This window comes from Lepus europaeus, chromosome 13 (genome assembly GCF_033115175.1).
Source record: "Lepus europaeus isolate LE1 chromosome 13, mLepTim1.pri, whole genome shotgun sequence".
In the NCBI taxonomy this organism is placed as follows: Eukaryota; Metazoa; Chordata; class Mammalia; order Lagomorpha; family Leporidae; genus Lepus; species Lepus europaeus.
The window spans coordinates 39,875,042-39,891,220 of NC_084839.1; the positions used below are offsets into that span (position 1 = coordinate 39,875,042).

The 16,179-nt window shown below is 42.4% G+C and overlaps 1 protein-coding gene across 1 annotated transcript in view; it reads right to left on the reverse strand.

Annotated features, from left to right (window-relative positions):
* THADA (THADA armadillo repeat containing) overlaps positions 1–16,179 on the reverse strand; it is a 375,245-nt gene that overhangs the window by 294,602 nt on the left and 64,464 nt on the right. Inside the window, exon 22 of the mRNA XM_062209349.1 lies at positions 11,304–11,413. Within this exon, the coding sequence (XP_062065333.1) occupies positions 11,304–11,413 (110 nt within the window). The remainder of the gene's footprint in view (positions 1–11,303; positions 11,414–16,179) is intronic.

Below are 16,179 nucleotides of genomic sequence, written 5' to 3' on the forward strand. Positions count from 1 at the left end.
AGTACACTTTCTAGGAACAGAAAGTATCTCCATGTATGTTGTAGGCAAATTCAGGAAGTTTCTCATTTTCCCATCTAGTCTTCTCCCAACTATCCAGACTACACTACTACACATATTTGTGGACTTCTTTATAACCTTAAAGCTACTTACTCTGCTCTACACATATTAATGTTTGCATAATTCCCAAGATACTTTTGATTTTTCACACCCATGTGGTTGGAAACTAAAAAAAAAAAAAATGTATTCCAGAGAGAACAGAATGCAAACTCCTTATCCTGGCTCACAAAGTTCTATGTATTTGTACAACCTAATTCAATCTCATCTTATCCTGCTCTACTCTTGAATACACCAAAGACTTTTGCACTAGGAGTTTCCATTGCTTGGAATCTCCTCCTCAAAAAGTTGCTGTTTCTTGTCCAACATGCCTTATATTAAACATTATTTCAGTCTACGAGAGAAAAGAGACTTTTCCTTACCATCAAACTTCATCATTTTCAAAATACATACTGCTATCTAATAGTTTCTTTATTTTTGTCTATATCTCCTTTAAAATTAAAACTCCAGGATATCAGGAATACACACTTTTCTTGTCCATTTCTTCCATTTCAGGACCTAAAACAAGGTCTGGTACCCAATAGGGAGCTCAATAAATATTTATTGAATGAATAAATGAATGAATGACCTAGAATTTACTAACTCCATTGAGTCAGCCATCTAATAAACCAGGCTGACAAAGAAAAGGGACAGAGTAATTAGAAAAGAAAGCATAAACAAAACTGTTTTCCAGTGACAAGAGGTGCCACCATTCAAGTCAGCAGGTGAGTCAGCGCCTTGGTTTCTGGGAACAGGTATAAACACATTCAGCAAATCTCTGCATACTAAGGTCACAAAAGGTATTTCCTACTGAAAGCTCCAGGTAGCCTTTTAAAACTGACTCCATTAGCCTAAATGCTGCCAAGAGATATTTTTCCTCCTAGATTCAAGAACAAAACAAATTACAGGGTTCAAACCTAGGTACAGTTCAGGTTCATGTAAAATATTATCTAAAGAAGGTATGAACACCTGCGAACATGCAATAGAAACTATGCTGAATTTCATCAGTGTCTCTGAGCTTTAAGAACAGACACAACAGTGAGTCCAAGAGTCCAACATTTCCCTTTCTCTCTGATGGCTCTTTGGGAGACCTACAGGCACAGAGCTTCAACTTACCTCTCTTTGGCTGACTTTCAAAGACAGACCTCCAGCCAGAGTAACCAACTCCTCTGTTTGCCTGGGACAGAAGGGCTTCCCAGAATGCAGGGCTTCCTGTGCTAAAAAGCTGAGAGAGTTCCAGGTCAAACTTTCTCCTACCCTAACCTCTCTCTCCCAATTTTCTGACCATTGCTAATTGTCTACTGTCCCTCAAGGCAGCCTTCTAACACCTCCTCAAACTCAACAAGTCTAAGTCCTCAACCTGCCTCCCACTAAGCCCTTCTTCCTTGCTTTGCTTTTATTTTGGGGGGCGGGGGGTTAATGGCATTAATTATTATTCTCATCACCTCGGACAGAAAGCTCAGCAAGTAGAACTTTTGTCTTGGTCTTTAATTTCTGCCTTGCAAATTCTCTAATTCATCTAAGAGTAAAAAGCTGGGCTGGGGGCCGGCACTGTGGCATAGTGGGTAAAGCTGCCGCCTGCAGTGCCAACATCCCGTATGAGAACTGGTTTGAGTCCTGGCTGCTCCACTCCTGATCCAGCTCTCTGCTATGGCCTGGGAAAGCAGTAGAAGGTGGCCTAAGTCCATGGGCCCCTGCACCCGTGTGGGAGACCTGGAGGAGGCTCCTGGCTCCAGACTTCACATCGGTGCAGCTCTGGCCGTTGCGGCCATCTGGGGAGTGAACTAGAGGATGGAAGGCCTCTCTCTCTCTCTGCCTCTCCTTCTCTCTCTGTGTAACTCTGACTTTCAAGTAAATAAATAAGTCTTAAAAAAAAAAAGTGAAACAACAACAACAACAAAAAGCTAGGCTGGAAGTTCCTCTAAGAACAAGGTCCACGTTGTACCAATATTTTTATACTCTACAGGGACAATCTATCACAATTCCTTAGGTAAACCTGGAGATCACTAAATCTTTGTTTAACTGCTAATCTCTGAGACAGAATGAAGTTTCAAAAGCATCCTGAATTCTAGTACTGGTTCTGTCATTCTGTCATTAATGAGTTGTGTGGCTATGGGCAAATCATTTGATCTATTAAGAACCAAGAATGAAATTAAAATCATTATTAAAATTATTTGCAAATTCAATGAGATATTATTCCCTGGGTTACTGTTATAAACAGAGAAAACAATGACCATACAATACATATGTATCCAAACTCCTGATGAGAATATGCCCCACAAAACCTTGCCATGGCCCAAGGCAAGCCTTGAGCCTTCATTCAGGCTCTCACATGTCCCTCTTAGTTCCAAGGAATTCAAGGTTTCAGATATAGAGCCTAATAACTGTCTCCAGGTTGACAGTAACTGCTTACCATACCATCCTCTCAATGCCCGAAGAAGTTCATCTAACACTGTATCAGGCACACAGGAAATGTTTAAGAAATCTTTGGTGAATGAACTAGGGCTGGTGCCAGTGCCTGCACATTAGCTAAGCCTGAGGTAGGCACAAGATTGAAAAGCTTGTGTAGAAGGGTTGGTGAGGTCATGGTACCTGTAATAACACAACACACTAATCTAGAGTTCTGACTATTCAATGAATCTTCTGTCTGCTCCCCAGCAAGGAAAGACTACTTTATAAGGAAGTGATTTCAAAACTCTATAGAGTTGCTAGTGTTTATGATAATGAAGGAATTGAGAGGTAAAAATGGAACCATGCAAGGTTCCCAAGAACAATGCAGCAAACCCTCGTTGTTTGTTTTGGTTCCTCATCACACAATCCAGTGGTCAGCAAGGAAAGGAAAAGGGTCTTGGGCAAAGCTGTCCTTGGTTCTCTGTGCCAACTGTATGCAGTCACCAACCACAACTCAGGGGAATTCCAAAATCCTGCTTTTGTGAGCGAATGTCTCTCCTCCAAAAGGGCAGACATCCTGTCTGAAAGCTCTTTTGTTTGACTATCATGTCAAATAAATACTAAATACGCAGTGTCTTTAGCCTCTGAGTACATCATAAAATGGTAACTTTCTTACAAGGGGTTCAAAGTTCACCACAAACAACTCACTGCCACTAAAAGTTATTAATGAACAAAATACTCCTAGGAGATCAGTTTACCAGTTCTAAAGTAAGCTTACCAAAAATGTATCCAATTTCCCTCAATCTCCCATACCCTAAATCCCCAGACTTTCCCAATCACACACTAAAAGGCAGCATTGTACAGTGAGTAGAGTGCTCAGGGAACTCTGGGGAAGGAGGAGAGATGGAGGGCTTCTGATTTTCATGTCCATCATGATATAGAAGAGGTCAAGAAAATTTTTTTCTTAAAATAAAAAAAATATGGACAGGAAAGAGGTGTTGTTGTTGTTGTTTTCCTAGGCTAATTGCCATATGGCCTAAAACCCCCACTAAAAGTAACAAAAATAAATGGGCCAGGATATCTCTGGTGTTCAGGCCTTTGTGTTGTCTTAAGCTGATCTCTGAAGCAAATTATTGTTCCATAAATAGATTAGTTCAACTTCTATCCACAGAGCTATCTCACTGCTACAGAATAAGCATTCTAAAACAAGCATAAAACCCATGGACCAAAATCAAATTACAAATGCTATTTTTCCCCAACTAATTGGTCATTAGACTATTTTGTGCCTATAAATCAAATGCACTGACTACAAAGTCACTTTCCAATGGCTTCATCCATCCATCAATGAATGGTAACACAGCTATTTTTTGTTAGCTTCTGATTAGTTGTATACTATTGTTACCTGAGAAATGTTACCATCTTTTCATCAAACAGTATGGTTATTTTTTCCAAACTTAAGAGATTTTTTTTCCAATTTCTAATTATTTCTTTTTCTTTCTTTTTTTTTTTTTTTTTTTTTTTGACAGGCAGAGTGGACAGTGAGAGAGAGAGACAGAGAAAGGTCTTCCTTTGCCGTTGGTTCACCTTCCAATGGCTGCCGCGGCCGGCGCACCGCACTGATCCGATGGCAGGAGCCAGATGCTTCTCCTGGTCTCCCATGGGGTGCAGGGCTCAAGCACTTGGGCCATCCTCCACTGCCTTCCTGGGCCACAGCAGAGAGCTGACCTGGAAGAGGGGCAACCGAGACAGAATCCAGCGCCCCAATCGGGACTAGAACCCGGTGTGCCGGCACCGCAAGGTGGAGGATTAGCCTGTTGAGCCACAGCACCGGCAGTCTATTTCTTAAGCTGAATTCTTCACTCCATTCATTCTTTCATCAAGCATTTTGTTTATTATTCCAAGGTTCATGTTTATTATTTCAATTACATTAAACACTGACAGGTGTGTGTAGGGAGGCTATAGCATGCACATTTTTAAAAGGAACATAACCCTAAAGCACAGAGAAACTCTAAGCCTGAGAAATAATTTGGCCAAATGAGATCCAGTGAGAAAGTTACACGTCGACAGAAGCCATGCTAACCTCCTTTGCCACCATCAAATACTGCAGGTTAAAACATCAGGGGCTTAGTCTGAAGCCACAGCTGCAGGCACAGGCAACAGCAGTGACCAAATCTAAAAATGAATTACCAATCAGAGAGTCACGGGGAGAAGGGCACAATAGAGGGGGTAAAAAAAAGGTTGGGGGCTGGAGTTGTGGTGTAGCAGATTAAGCTATGGTCTGCAACACAGGCATCCCATATGCGCGCCAGTTCAAGTCCTAGCTGCTCCAGTTCTGATCCGGCTCCTTGCTAATGTGCCTCGGAAAGCAGGAGATGGCCCAAGCACATAGGTGCCTGCCACCCATGTGGGAGACCCAGATAGAGTCCCAGGCTCCTGGCTTCAGCCTGGCCCAGTGCTGGCTATTGCAGCCACTTGTGCAGTGAACCAATGGACACAAGCTATCTATTTCTCTCTCTTTCTAACTCTGCCTTTCAAATAAATTAACATAAATCTTTAAAAATAAATAAGTAAATGAAGGTTGGAAAGATATACCAGATACTTGGTTCTCTTATTACTAACTATGACTATCCCTAGAGGTTAAGGAGAAAAAAGTAATATTAAAAACTCTATTACCAGATCTATTACTAGCTGTACTGAAAAAGCTGAGCTAGAAGTTATTCCCTGAGAATAAGGTTTCTCTGTCATTGTGTCTACATGACAAAATATTATTATAAGTGCTGTAAAAATGAATGTTCAGAGTTCCAGAAAGAAGGTAATATCTAATTCAACTGTAGGAGTACACTTAAAATAAAAAGAGGATGTGGGTGTTTGGTCTAGCAGTTGAGTGGCTCATTAGGACAACCATGTCACATATCAGCCTGGGTTTAGGTTCCAGCGCAGACTTGATTCCAGCTTCTTGCTGAAGCAGACTGTGAGAGGCAGCAGGCTTTAGCAGTTGGTTCCCTGCATGAGAAATGGAGATCGAGCTCCTAGCTTTCAACTTCAGCCTGCCGCAGGCCCCAGCCATTGTGGGCATTTGGGGAGAGAACCAGCAAAAGGAGCTCTCTGTCTCTTTCACTCCCTTTCTCTGTATCTCATTACAGGAAGGAAGGGAGGGAGGGAGGAAGGAGGGAGGGAGGGAGGGGGGAAGGGGGAGGGAGGGAGGGAGGAGGAGAGGGAGGGGGAGGGAGGAAGGGAGGGAGGGAGGGAAGGAGAGGAGAGGGAGGAGGGGAGGGGGAGGGAGGGAGGGGGAGGGAGGGAGGGAAGGAGAGGAGAGGGAGGGAGAGGAGAGGGAGGGAGGAGGGAAGGGAGGGAAGGAAAGGAGGGAAGGGAGAGGAGAGGAGGGAAGGGAGAGGAGAGGGAGGGAGGGAGGAAGGAAAGAGGGAGGGAGGGGAGAGGGAGGGAGGGGGGGGGGGAGGGAGGAAGGGAGAAAAAATAAAAATAAGGAGGCCACTGTCGTGCTGCAGAGGGTTAAGCCGCCATCTGTGATGCCAGAATCCCATATGAGCACAGGTTGGAGTCTCAGTTGCTCCACCTCCAATTCAGTTCCCTGCTAAATCACCTGGGAAAAGCAGCAGAAGATGGCCCAGGCACTTCGGTACCTGCCCAGATGGGAGACCCAGATGGAGTTCCAGGCTGCTGGATTAGGCCTGGCCCAGCACCTGCCATTGCAGTCATTTGGGGAATAAACCAGCAGATGAAGATCTCTCTCTCTCTCTCTCCTCCCTCTTTCCCCTCTACCCCTCTGTAACTCTGCCTTTCAAATAAATAAAGAAATCTTAAAAAAAAAAAAAAAAAAGAGGAGTTTGGCCAGCAGTTAACACTCGCATCCCACATCAGATGGCCTGGACTTAATACTTGCCTAGGGCTTCTGATTCCACCTTCCTGCTAATGCCCACCCTGGGAGGCAGCAGTGATGGTTCAAGTGACTGAGCTTCTGCTATCCTCCTGGGAGCCCGGGATTGAGTTCCTGGCTTCCAGCTTCAGCCTAGCCCACCCCTGACTGTTGTAGACACTTGGGGAGTAAACCAGCAGATGGAAGATCTCACTATCTCTTTGTCTTCCAAATATATAAATTTTAAAAAGAGAAAGCATGAATATTTTATCAAATACTAAACAGAAAACACTACATAATAAAATCAGATTACAGAAATTAACTCAACATATTATTTGTGTATGTGTTATGTGTATGCAAGGATGGCTTTTCCAAAAGCTTCCCAGAAAAAAGAATAGTGTCTCCCATTCCCATTTATTCTGAGATGCTTGTTTATAATAGTGAAGTCAGTTTACATTTGAAGACATTTTGAATAATCCCATTAAAAACCAATTCAAACAATGTGGCTCATGTTTAACTCTTCAGTTATTTATCCATTAATCTCCTTAAGTGCTTCCTTCCTTAGCACAGCTGTAGTTCAAGAGGTGGCCAGCAGTTGGCCTCCATTTCTGTAGATCTTCATGAGCGCCCACATCTCTTTTTGCAAACTTTTTAAATGTTGTATGCCTAAACAACTTTTTTCATAACTTAAGAGCTTACAAAAAGCTTTCAGAAAGAATCCAAAAGAAACAAATTTTCTTTTAAAAATAAAAACCAAACAAAAGAGCCACACACACTGTAAAGATGTTCCCTGCAAAACATTCTGTCCAGCAGATTTGAGATATCTCCAAGGAACTGAGAACCACTTGGTGTGGAGGCAATAACAGAGAATGCAAGACAGGTTGGTTAAAAGCCAATCCTGACAGTCATGAGGAGACCTTTAAATCAGATTAGGAGTGGCTGAGAGAGCAGGCACTAGTCTCCCTACTCCACTTCTCTGAAATGCCTTCACCTAGATCATTCAACCACAGTTGGACACAAACCTCTGTCCTTCATCCTTTGTTCTTTTCTCATTTTCTGCTCTTCCCGAAAGACTGCGCTCCTAAGTACGATGTTTATGGAGAAAATTCACAAATCTACATCTCTGTTTCTGTTATAGCACCCAAACTAATCCCCTATCTCCAACTGCTAACTTAAATAGTTCCACCAGGACATGCCCTCATTATCCCACACTTACCAGATGCAAAGCAAACTTACTCATCTTTATCAAACCAATTCCCTGTTGCAGTTTCTTTGGCTTTGTTAGCATCGATCCCAGTCTTCTGTTGTGGACTCCCTGCTGACTGCTATTGCTCACATTCACTGGTTCACGTGGCAGACTGCATTTTTTAAGACTTATTTATTTATTTTGGAAGGCAGAGTAACAGAGAGAGAGAGGGAGAGTCAGAGAGAGCTCTTTCATCCTCTGGTTCACTCCCCAAATGGCCACAATGGCTGGAACTGGGTCAGTCCATAGCCAGGAGCAAAGAGCTTCTTCTGGGTCTCCCACATGGGTACAGGGGTCCAAATACTTGGGCCATCTTCTTCTGCTTTCCAAGGCACATTAGCAGGGAGCTGTATCAGAAGTGAAGCAGCTGGGACTCAACCCAGCACCTATGTGAGATCATGGCATTGCAGGCAGTGGCTTTACCTGCTATGCCACAATGCCAGTCCCAAGACTGCATTTTTTCAAAGATGACCACCACAATGTCTCCCACCCACATATACTTCTATAATATGGTCTTTGCCACTTTGTCATTGGTAGGCAGATTGAATCCAAGCTGGCCTAAAGACTCACATATAACCAAAAGAATGTGACAGAAGCAATGCATGAGACCGCATGGTTTTTGCCTGGTTCTCCTGGCACACTCCCTCTGAGGGAAGCCTACTGCATAAGATACTCATGACCACATGTAGTCCCAACCAAGCCAAGTTTTCTTTCTTTCTTTTTTTTTTCTGGACAGGCAGAGTTAGACAGTGAGAGAGAGAGAGAGAAAGGTCTTCCTTTCCGTTGGTTCACCCCCTCAATGGCCGCTGTGGCCAGCGTGCTGCAGCCGGTGCAGCGCGCTGATCCAAAGCCAGGAGCCAGGTGCTTCCTCCTGGTCTCCCATGCGGGTGCAGGGCCCAAGGACCTGGGCCATCCTCCACTGCACTCCCGGGCCACAGCAGAGAGCTGGACTGGAAGAGGAGCAACTGGGACAGAATCCGGCACCTCGACTAGGACAAGAACCCGGGTGCCAGCGCCGCTAGGCGGAGGATTAGCCTAGTGAGCCACGGCGCCAGCCTAGGCCAAGTTTTCTAACTATCTCCACCAAGGGGCACAAAGGCAGGCAAAGCTATCTTGTATTCATTCTGACCAGTTAGTCTGCCAGCTAAATGCCACCAACCAAACTAGTAATTAACCTAAAAAGAATCACATGGCTGAGCCCTGCCCTAATTTTGTGTGTGTGTGTGTGTGTGTGTGAGAGAGAGAGAGAGAGAGAGAGAGAGTGTGTGTGTGTGTGTAGGAGAGAGGCTGAGAGAGCGAGACATATAGATGAGATAGAGAGAGAACTCACCTGATTCACCCCCAAAATGTTCACAATGTCTGGAGCAGGGAAAAGGGCAGGGCCAGAGCCAGAAGCCAGGAACCTAATACCGATCTCTTACAAGGATGGCAGGAACCCAATCATTTGAGCCATCACTGCTACCTCTCAGTATTAGTAACGTGCATTAGTGGGAAGCTGGAGCCAGGAGCCACAGCTGTCAATCAAACCCAGGCACTCCAGTGTAGGATGTGGGTATCTTAACTGCTAGACTAAACCCTTCTCTGTAATTCTAGACACACAAAATTAAGCAATGTAATATGATGTGCCCACAGCTTCCCCTTGAAATCATTCTATATGTCATATATGGAATTGTTACCACAGCAAGCTGAATGTTAACTGAAATATCACATGTTTGTCCCCATTCCCTTAGCCACCACCAGGGAGGAAGACATCAGATCTAGATTGTTTTAACTGAACTCAGGTTCTACTCACTGTAATCTATCATTACAATCTATTTAAACTAACACTTCCAATGGAGAAACTTCTATTACACATCCATCCTACAACCAACATCAATCTCATAATGGTCTGTGTTTTCAGGAAATTCTACAATGCAAAAGAGTTTTCAAAAGGTCGGGAGATGTCATTAGACTAAATATTATCTTACTTTAGAAATGAACAAGTTCAGACTAAGGAGGTTAAACTTTGTAAAACTGCACCACATTGCCAATAAATGAACAGAAATAGGACCAAGAGCGTATGTCACAGATCACTGCTCATTTCTTTATCCTACGATGCTTATGATATATTTCAGATAAAAACTGCTGGTGTCTCTCCCTGTTCCTATTACAGCAAATTGACTTTCGAGACACACCATAATTTGGCCTCACTCTATCCAGGTATATGCTATTTCCTACCAACCCCACCACAACCACCAACACTCCAGGAAGGCTAGCTTATTTACTCACCTAAGTTGATTCTGGCTTCTGAACGTTTGATCACAGTGCTTCCTTTTTTCTCTTCCTATCTACTTACTTATGCACTAGCACACATTCTACCTCTTCTGTGAGACCTAATAGCCTATCCCTGTTGCCCTATCTGTTGTTCCTACAGGATTTGTAAATTTCACCCATAATTTGGTGTTAGTCTTACTTCCTGAGCTGGTATTCAGCCAACACACATCCATATATACATGGTGATGCCAGGTACTCACAGCCAGTGTCTGTTCTGCCGAGTCAGTGCCCATGATATGGTTTCTGCTAAATATTTTGAATTTCAACCCTGCTTATTTCCCAAACTAACCATAAGCTCTTTAATAACAGGAACCATGTCTTATAAAGAAGCATTATATCCTCCAAACCAAGCACAGTACTAAGCACACAGCTAGTATTGAATATATACTTGCTAGGGAGTGGGGGGTGTTACATTGTAAGAAAAAAATAATCATAAGTCATGTCTATACTAGAAACATAAAGTTGAAAAGCTGACAAAATGGTTTGAAGATCAGCAGTTTGACATCAAGGACATTTGTTTAAGTATCATCCAAAGACATTATGTACAGCCTATAACTGCCAAAATGTTTTATACATGTTTTTACCAGGAGTGTAAAAAAAAGTTTCAAAAACATTCAAGGAGTAGATGTCTTAACAGCCCAAAATAAAATGTTTGCTGAGGCTAGAAGGCTGGCAGAACTCCGCTTCATTTCAAAAAGTTTCCAGGCAATGGAAATGTTTTCCTGGAAAATACTACCTTTTATTTAGAGAACACTTGCCATGAACACTTAGTCATTAAGTAATTTAAGGTTTCCTCACAAGCTCTTTGGAGGAAATCTATTATACGAATGAATGAAATTATCAGCACCTATAAATTAAAAAAATACACTTGGTTAAACATATGAAATCTACCTAAGCATTTTCCCAGTAAGGGGGGAAAAATCTTTTATAGTCTTTGGCCTACTTACTATTCTTTAAAAATTTTATGTAAGATAAAATTACAAAGAAAGAGACAAAATCCTTACGTGTTTCTGTCTGTAACACATACAAATCCAAAAACCTGCAGGGTTTGTTTTATGCCAAATGCCAAGTAATTTTCAAATAGACAAAACATTCATTTCATTCAATGAAAAGAAAAAGTAATTCCAAAGCTGTTTTTAGCAAAATCTTTGCATTTGCTTCAAATCACCTTTCAATGAGACAGCGACTCAGTCTGGACATTTCACTCAATCATCTGCAGTAAATCACACAATGAACCCTAAGAAAACAATTTCTCCCAAGAGTTTCTTTAGCCAACCATGTCTTTATTCTGTTAAACATCAAAAGACACAACTAAATTCTACTCCAAGCACATGGTTTGTACATTTAGTTCTTTTAAAAACGTACACAAAAGGATATTTGTTTTACCTGTTTAGTATTTCAGTGAGTTTCACAAAACCAGTATAAGCCAGTTCAAATGCTCCTCTGTGCCTGGACTGTAAAAGGTGCTGTTTAAAGTAATCTCCTATTTCTTTTACCTTAAAAAAAAATTCAAACAAAATATTCAATTTATGCTTACATAAATGTATTAAATCCATAATATCACTTGGAGTTCAGGTCGAGATATCCATTTATTGAGCACTTACTCTTTGACAGGTAACGTTTTAAGTAATTTTATAATATCTCATTTAATCTTCATGAAATAATTTCATGAAATCTGTACTATTATTATCGCTGCTTCACAATGGGGAAACGAAGGCCCAGAAAGGCCAAAGGTCACACAGGGATGAAGCAGTAGAGCCAGGACATGGGCCCAGGCAGCCTGGCTCTAGAATCAGCCATCTTTAACTACCAAAATAGGACTGCCTCCCTATGCCAGCTTCCCAAACCTCACTGAATCCTTGTTAGCTCCTATTATTCAACAGCAACAGCAAATCACACAGAGTACCAATGCTCACGCACATAGATCTAGATGAAATATTTTTACCTTTTATTTCTCCTTTCAAGTATTTTCCTTTTTTATTGTGGTAAAATATACATAATATAAAATTTACCATTTTAACCATTTTTTAAGTGTCCAGTTCAGTAACACTAAATATATTCATACTGTTGTGCAACCATCACTATCATCCATCTGCAGAACTTCTTCATCTTCCCAAACTGAAATTTCATACCTATTAAACAATAACACCTATGGGGCCAGCACTGTGGCGTAGTGGGTAAAGCCGTCCCCTGTGATGCTGGTATCCCTTGCATCCTGTATCCCAGCTGCTCCACTGACGATCCAGCTCACTGTTAATGGCCTGGGAAAAGCAGCTGAGGATAGCCCAAGTGTTTGGGCCCCTGCCACCCACACAGGAGACCTGAAAGAAGCTCCTGGCTCCTGGTGGTCATCTGGGTAGTGAACCAATGGATGGAAGATCTCTCTGTATCTCTCCATCTCTCTCTGACTTGAAAATAAATAAATAAATCTTCTAAAAAAAAGTGATACCCCATAATTACCTTTTAGAGATATACAAATATTAATGGCAATGCAAGATTTTGTAGAAAAGGCCTCCTGAAAAAATTAACAGGCTGAGTCAAAACCATGCAATTTGCCTGAATGCCACCCAATTGTTTAGCTGCATGTTGTCTTTCTCCACCCAAGATTGAAAAATAAATTAACTAAATAGAATTAACTGTTAAATTGTTTAGGTAAATTGGGCTTTCGTATTATTAGATTTGGTGACTACAGGCTTTAGAAAATTCAGGTTTTATATAACACTCAGACCCAAAGATATAATCAGCTATCTCTTGATCTAAGTCTTCCCTACAGATCACTGTAGTGAAGACACAAACTGAACCAAGAAATCTCTGATTCATTTACCTAGAAATAGCTTTTTCCTCAACACAATGACCAAATTAGTGTTTTGCACACATTAGAGATGATGAACAGTATGAGAAACAGTTAAACACTTGTCAATGGGCAACTGTCAGTTTCCTCATCTATGAAGTGGGAATAATAATGGTCTTTACCTCATAGATTACTGATTAAAATAAGCTAATAAATTAAAAAGCTCAGAACAGGCCAAATAAGCTATAATCAAAGTCAGTTTAATGAGTTCTGTCTGCGGTCCTAAATACAGGGAAAAAATAAGACATAATTTACACTCAAGCTATATCTGGGGGCTGGCACTGTGGTGCAGTGAGATAAAGCCCCGACCTACAGCACTGGCATCTCAGATGGGCACCAGTTCGAGTCCCAGCTGTTCCTCTTCCAATTTAACTCTCTGCTGTGGCCTGGGAAAGCAGTGGAAGATGGCTCAAGTCCTTGAGCCCCTGCGCCCACGTGGGAGACCTAGAAGTAGCTCCTGGCTCCAGGCTTCAGATCAGCCCAGCTCTGGCCATTATGGCCATTTGGAGATAGAACCAGAGTATGGAGTCTCTCCTCTGTGTAACTCTACCTCTCAAGTAAATAAATAAAAGCTTAAAAAACAAATCTGAATTCAACCTAAAAACAGACCTAAAGCTCATTAATCCTACAAAATGGGGATCAAAAGAAACACTGGTTTCTTTTGATTGTGTGACATTATTTTTTATTATTAGAGCAATACAAGCTTTTTTTTTTTTTTTTTTAAATAAACTAATCTCTCTCCTTTTTTTTTTTTTTTTTCTGACAGGCAGAGTGGACAGTGAGAGAGAGAGACAGAGAGAAAGGTCTTCCTTTGCCGTTGGTTCACCCTCCAATGGCCGCTGCGGCCGGCACGATGCAGCCGGTGCACCGCGCTGATCCGAAGGCAGGAGCCAGGTGCTTCCTCCTGGTCTCCTATGGGGTGCAGGGCCCAAGCACTTGGGCCATCCTCCACTGCCTTCCCGGGCCACAGCAGAGAGCTGGCCTGGAAGAAGGGCAACCGGGACAGAATCCGGTGCCCCAACCAGGACTAGAACCCGGTGTGCCGGCGCTGCAAGGCAGAGGATTAGCCTACTGAGCCGCAGCGCCGGCCTAAATAAACTAATCTTTTAATTCAATTTTTCCATGAACAATTTTTAAAGATTTATTTAATTTAAATAATTTATTTAATTTTAAGTTACAAAGAGGGAGAAATACAGAGAAAGACCTTCCATGCACTGGTTTACAACCCAGATGGCCACAACAGCTGGGGGCTGGGTAAGGCCAAATCCAGGAGTCAGGACCTTCATCCAGGTCTCCCATGCAGTGGCAGGGCCCAAGTACTTGGGCCATCCTAGGCTGCTTTTCCCAGGCCATTAGCAGGAAGCTGTTTGGAAGTGGAGCATGCACCAGCACCCATATGGAATGCCAGTGCTGCAGGCAGCAGCTTTACCCACTAAGCCACAATGGTAGTGCCCCCCCCCCCCCGTCCCACCCCAAGCTTTCTAAGAACGTGTATCAGGCATGAGAAAATAAAAACAGGAAATAATAGATATAGGGCTTAACTTCCTTAGTTGATAATTTGTTCCCAAAATGTTAAGACATAAATATTAATGGCAAAGTGCTTCTCTGTGGACTTAACAATGGTTCATAATCTACTCCTTTAGCAACAGTAAGATTTTCATTGCTCCCTTTATCCTAACTCCCCTTAATGGAGTCTAAGCTAAGAACATATAATAAAATCAAAGAATTCAGAAGAATGACCATTGGGTGTTCTTATCAAGGGTTAATCTCAACCATGGGTAATTCTGGCACAGAAATCAAAATAACACTCTTAGGACAAAAGTGAGATACAGTTTTCTCTCATTTTGCACTTCCATCTCTCAACAAATGCACAAAGGTAATACCCAGGATTCTATGAATCGTCCCCTTTGAAGCACGTCCGGAATTCCTGTTGGTCAGCAACATTTTTAGCACCCTGCCAAACACTCAGCAGCTCCGTGCTGGCCTGGATGGAGGAGGTGAAAACAAGATGTCTGTCCTCCGCAGGCTTTGGAGTTCAGACTGGGAGAAAAAATCTGTAGGCAAGGTGGTCCACGCTAGAAACCTAACAGTTCCCAGAAATGAAAAACCCTTCTGCATTAGAATAGTTAGAAAAGGTTTCATGTCCCGAAGTTGAACAAGATAATGTACCTGGGTAGACCAAAATTGGAAGAGGGTAATTAATATAAAAGACACTCACAGGCTAGTATGAACGAATAAGCATTAAGTACTTGCTACCTACCAGACACTTCTCTGGGTCTATTTATCTGAATGAATATAGTACACACAAGCCAAGGATAGTAAACCTGGTTGAATAACGTAGAGGTTTCATGTTAGAGAGCAGTGCAAGACAGGGTTGCAAGACAGGGATGAACCATTAAAAGAGAGTGGGAGGAGTCAGCTAGGCAGTGTGGTCTATGAGCAGCTACGCAGGGGTAGGGCACTGCTAACAACATGCCAGTGGATAATCAGCTGACTCAAACCAGCTACAAAATTACTAGAATCAGAAACAGAAAAAGAATTTTTAAATTTAATTTGAAAAATGAAAAACTCCTCTGAAAACTGCAATTCACTGTCCTTTCTTTAACTGTCATTGGGTTCCTATTTATAAAGTTCACAAAAGCTTTCTTTTTGGGTGATGCTTTTATAAAATATTTTAAAAATAAGTAATACACATCTCAGGATGTTTGAAAGAGAATTAAAATAAAATACCAAAAAGCAATCACTGATTTCTGTTCTTAAAGCTAAATTCAAGTAACTGTCTTTTTTTTTTTTTTTTTGACAGGCAGAGTGGACAGTGAGAGAGAGACAGAGAGAAAGGTCTTCCTTTTGCCGTTGGTTCACCCTCCAATGGCCGCCGCGGCCGGTGCGCTGCCGCCGGCGCACCGCGCCGATCTGATGGCAGGAGCCAGGTGCTTCTCCTGGTCTCCCATGGGGTGCAGGGCCCAAGTACTTGGGCCATCCTCCACTGCACTCCCTGGCCACAGCAGAGAGCTGGCCTGGAAGAGGGGCAACCAGGACAGAATCCGGTGCCCCGACCGGGACTAGAACCCGGTGTGCCAGCACCACAAGGCGGAGGATTAGCCTATTGAGCTGCGGCGCCGGCCCTGTCTTTTTTTTTAATTCAATGTATTTTGCCTCTAACTTTTCATAAAACCTACTCCCATCAGCAAATTGACATACTTTATGGATTTGCAAGGTGCTAATTTCCACAGGGGAGGACAGCTCCATGCTATGTCTCCAGGCATCTGTAACTCACCAACAGACTAATCAAGGGAGGCAAATGCTCAATTAGAGCAAAACACTCACAAAGGACAAATGGAAATACATTTTTCAATTTGCCTTTTAAAGAGTAGAAAAATCAAGGCTAATTACACTCACTGTAAACTAGAT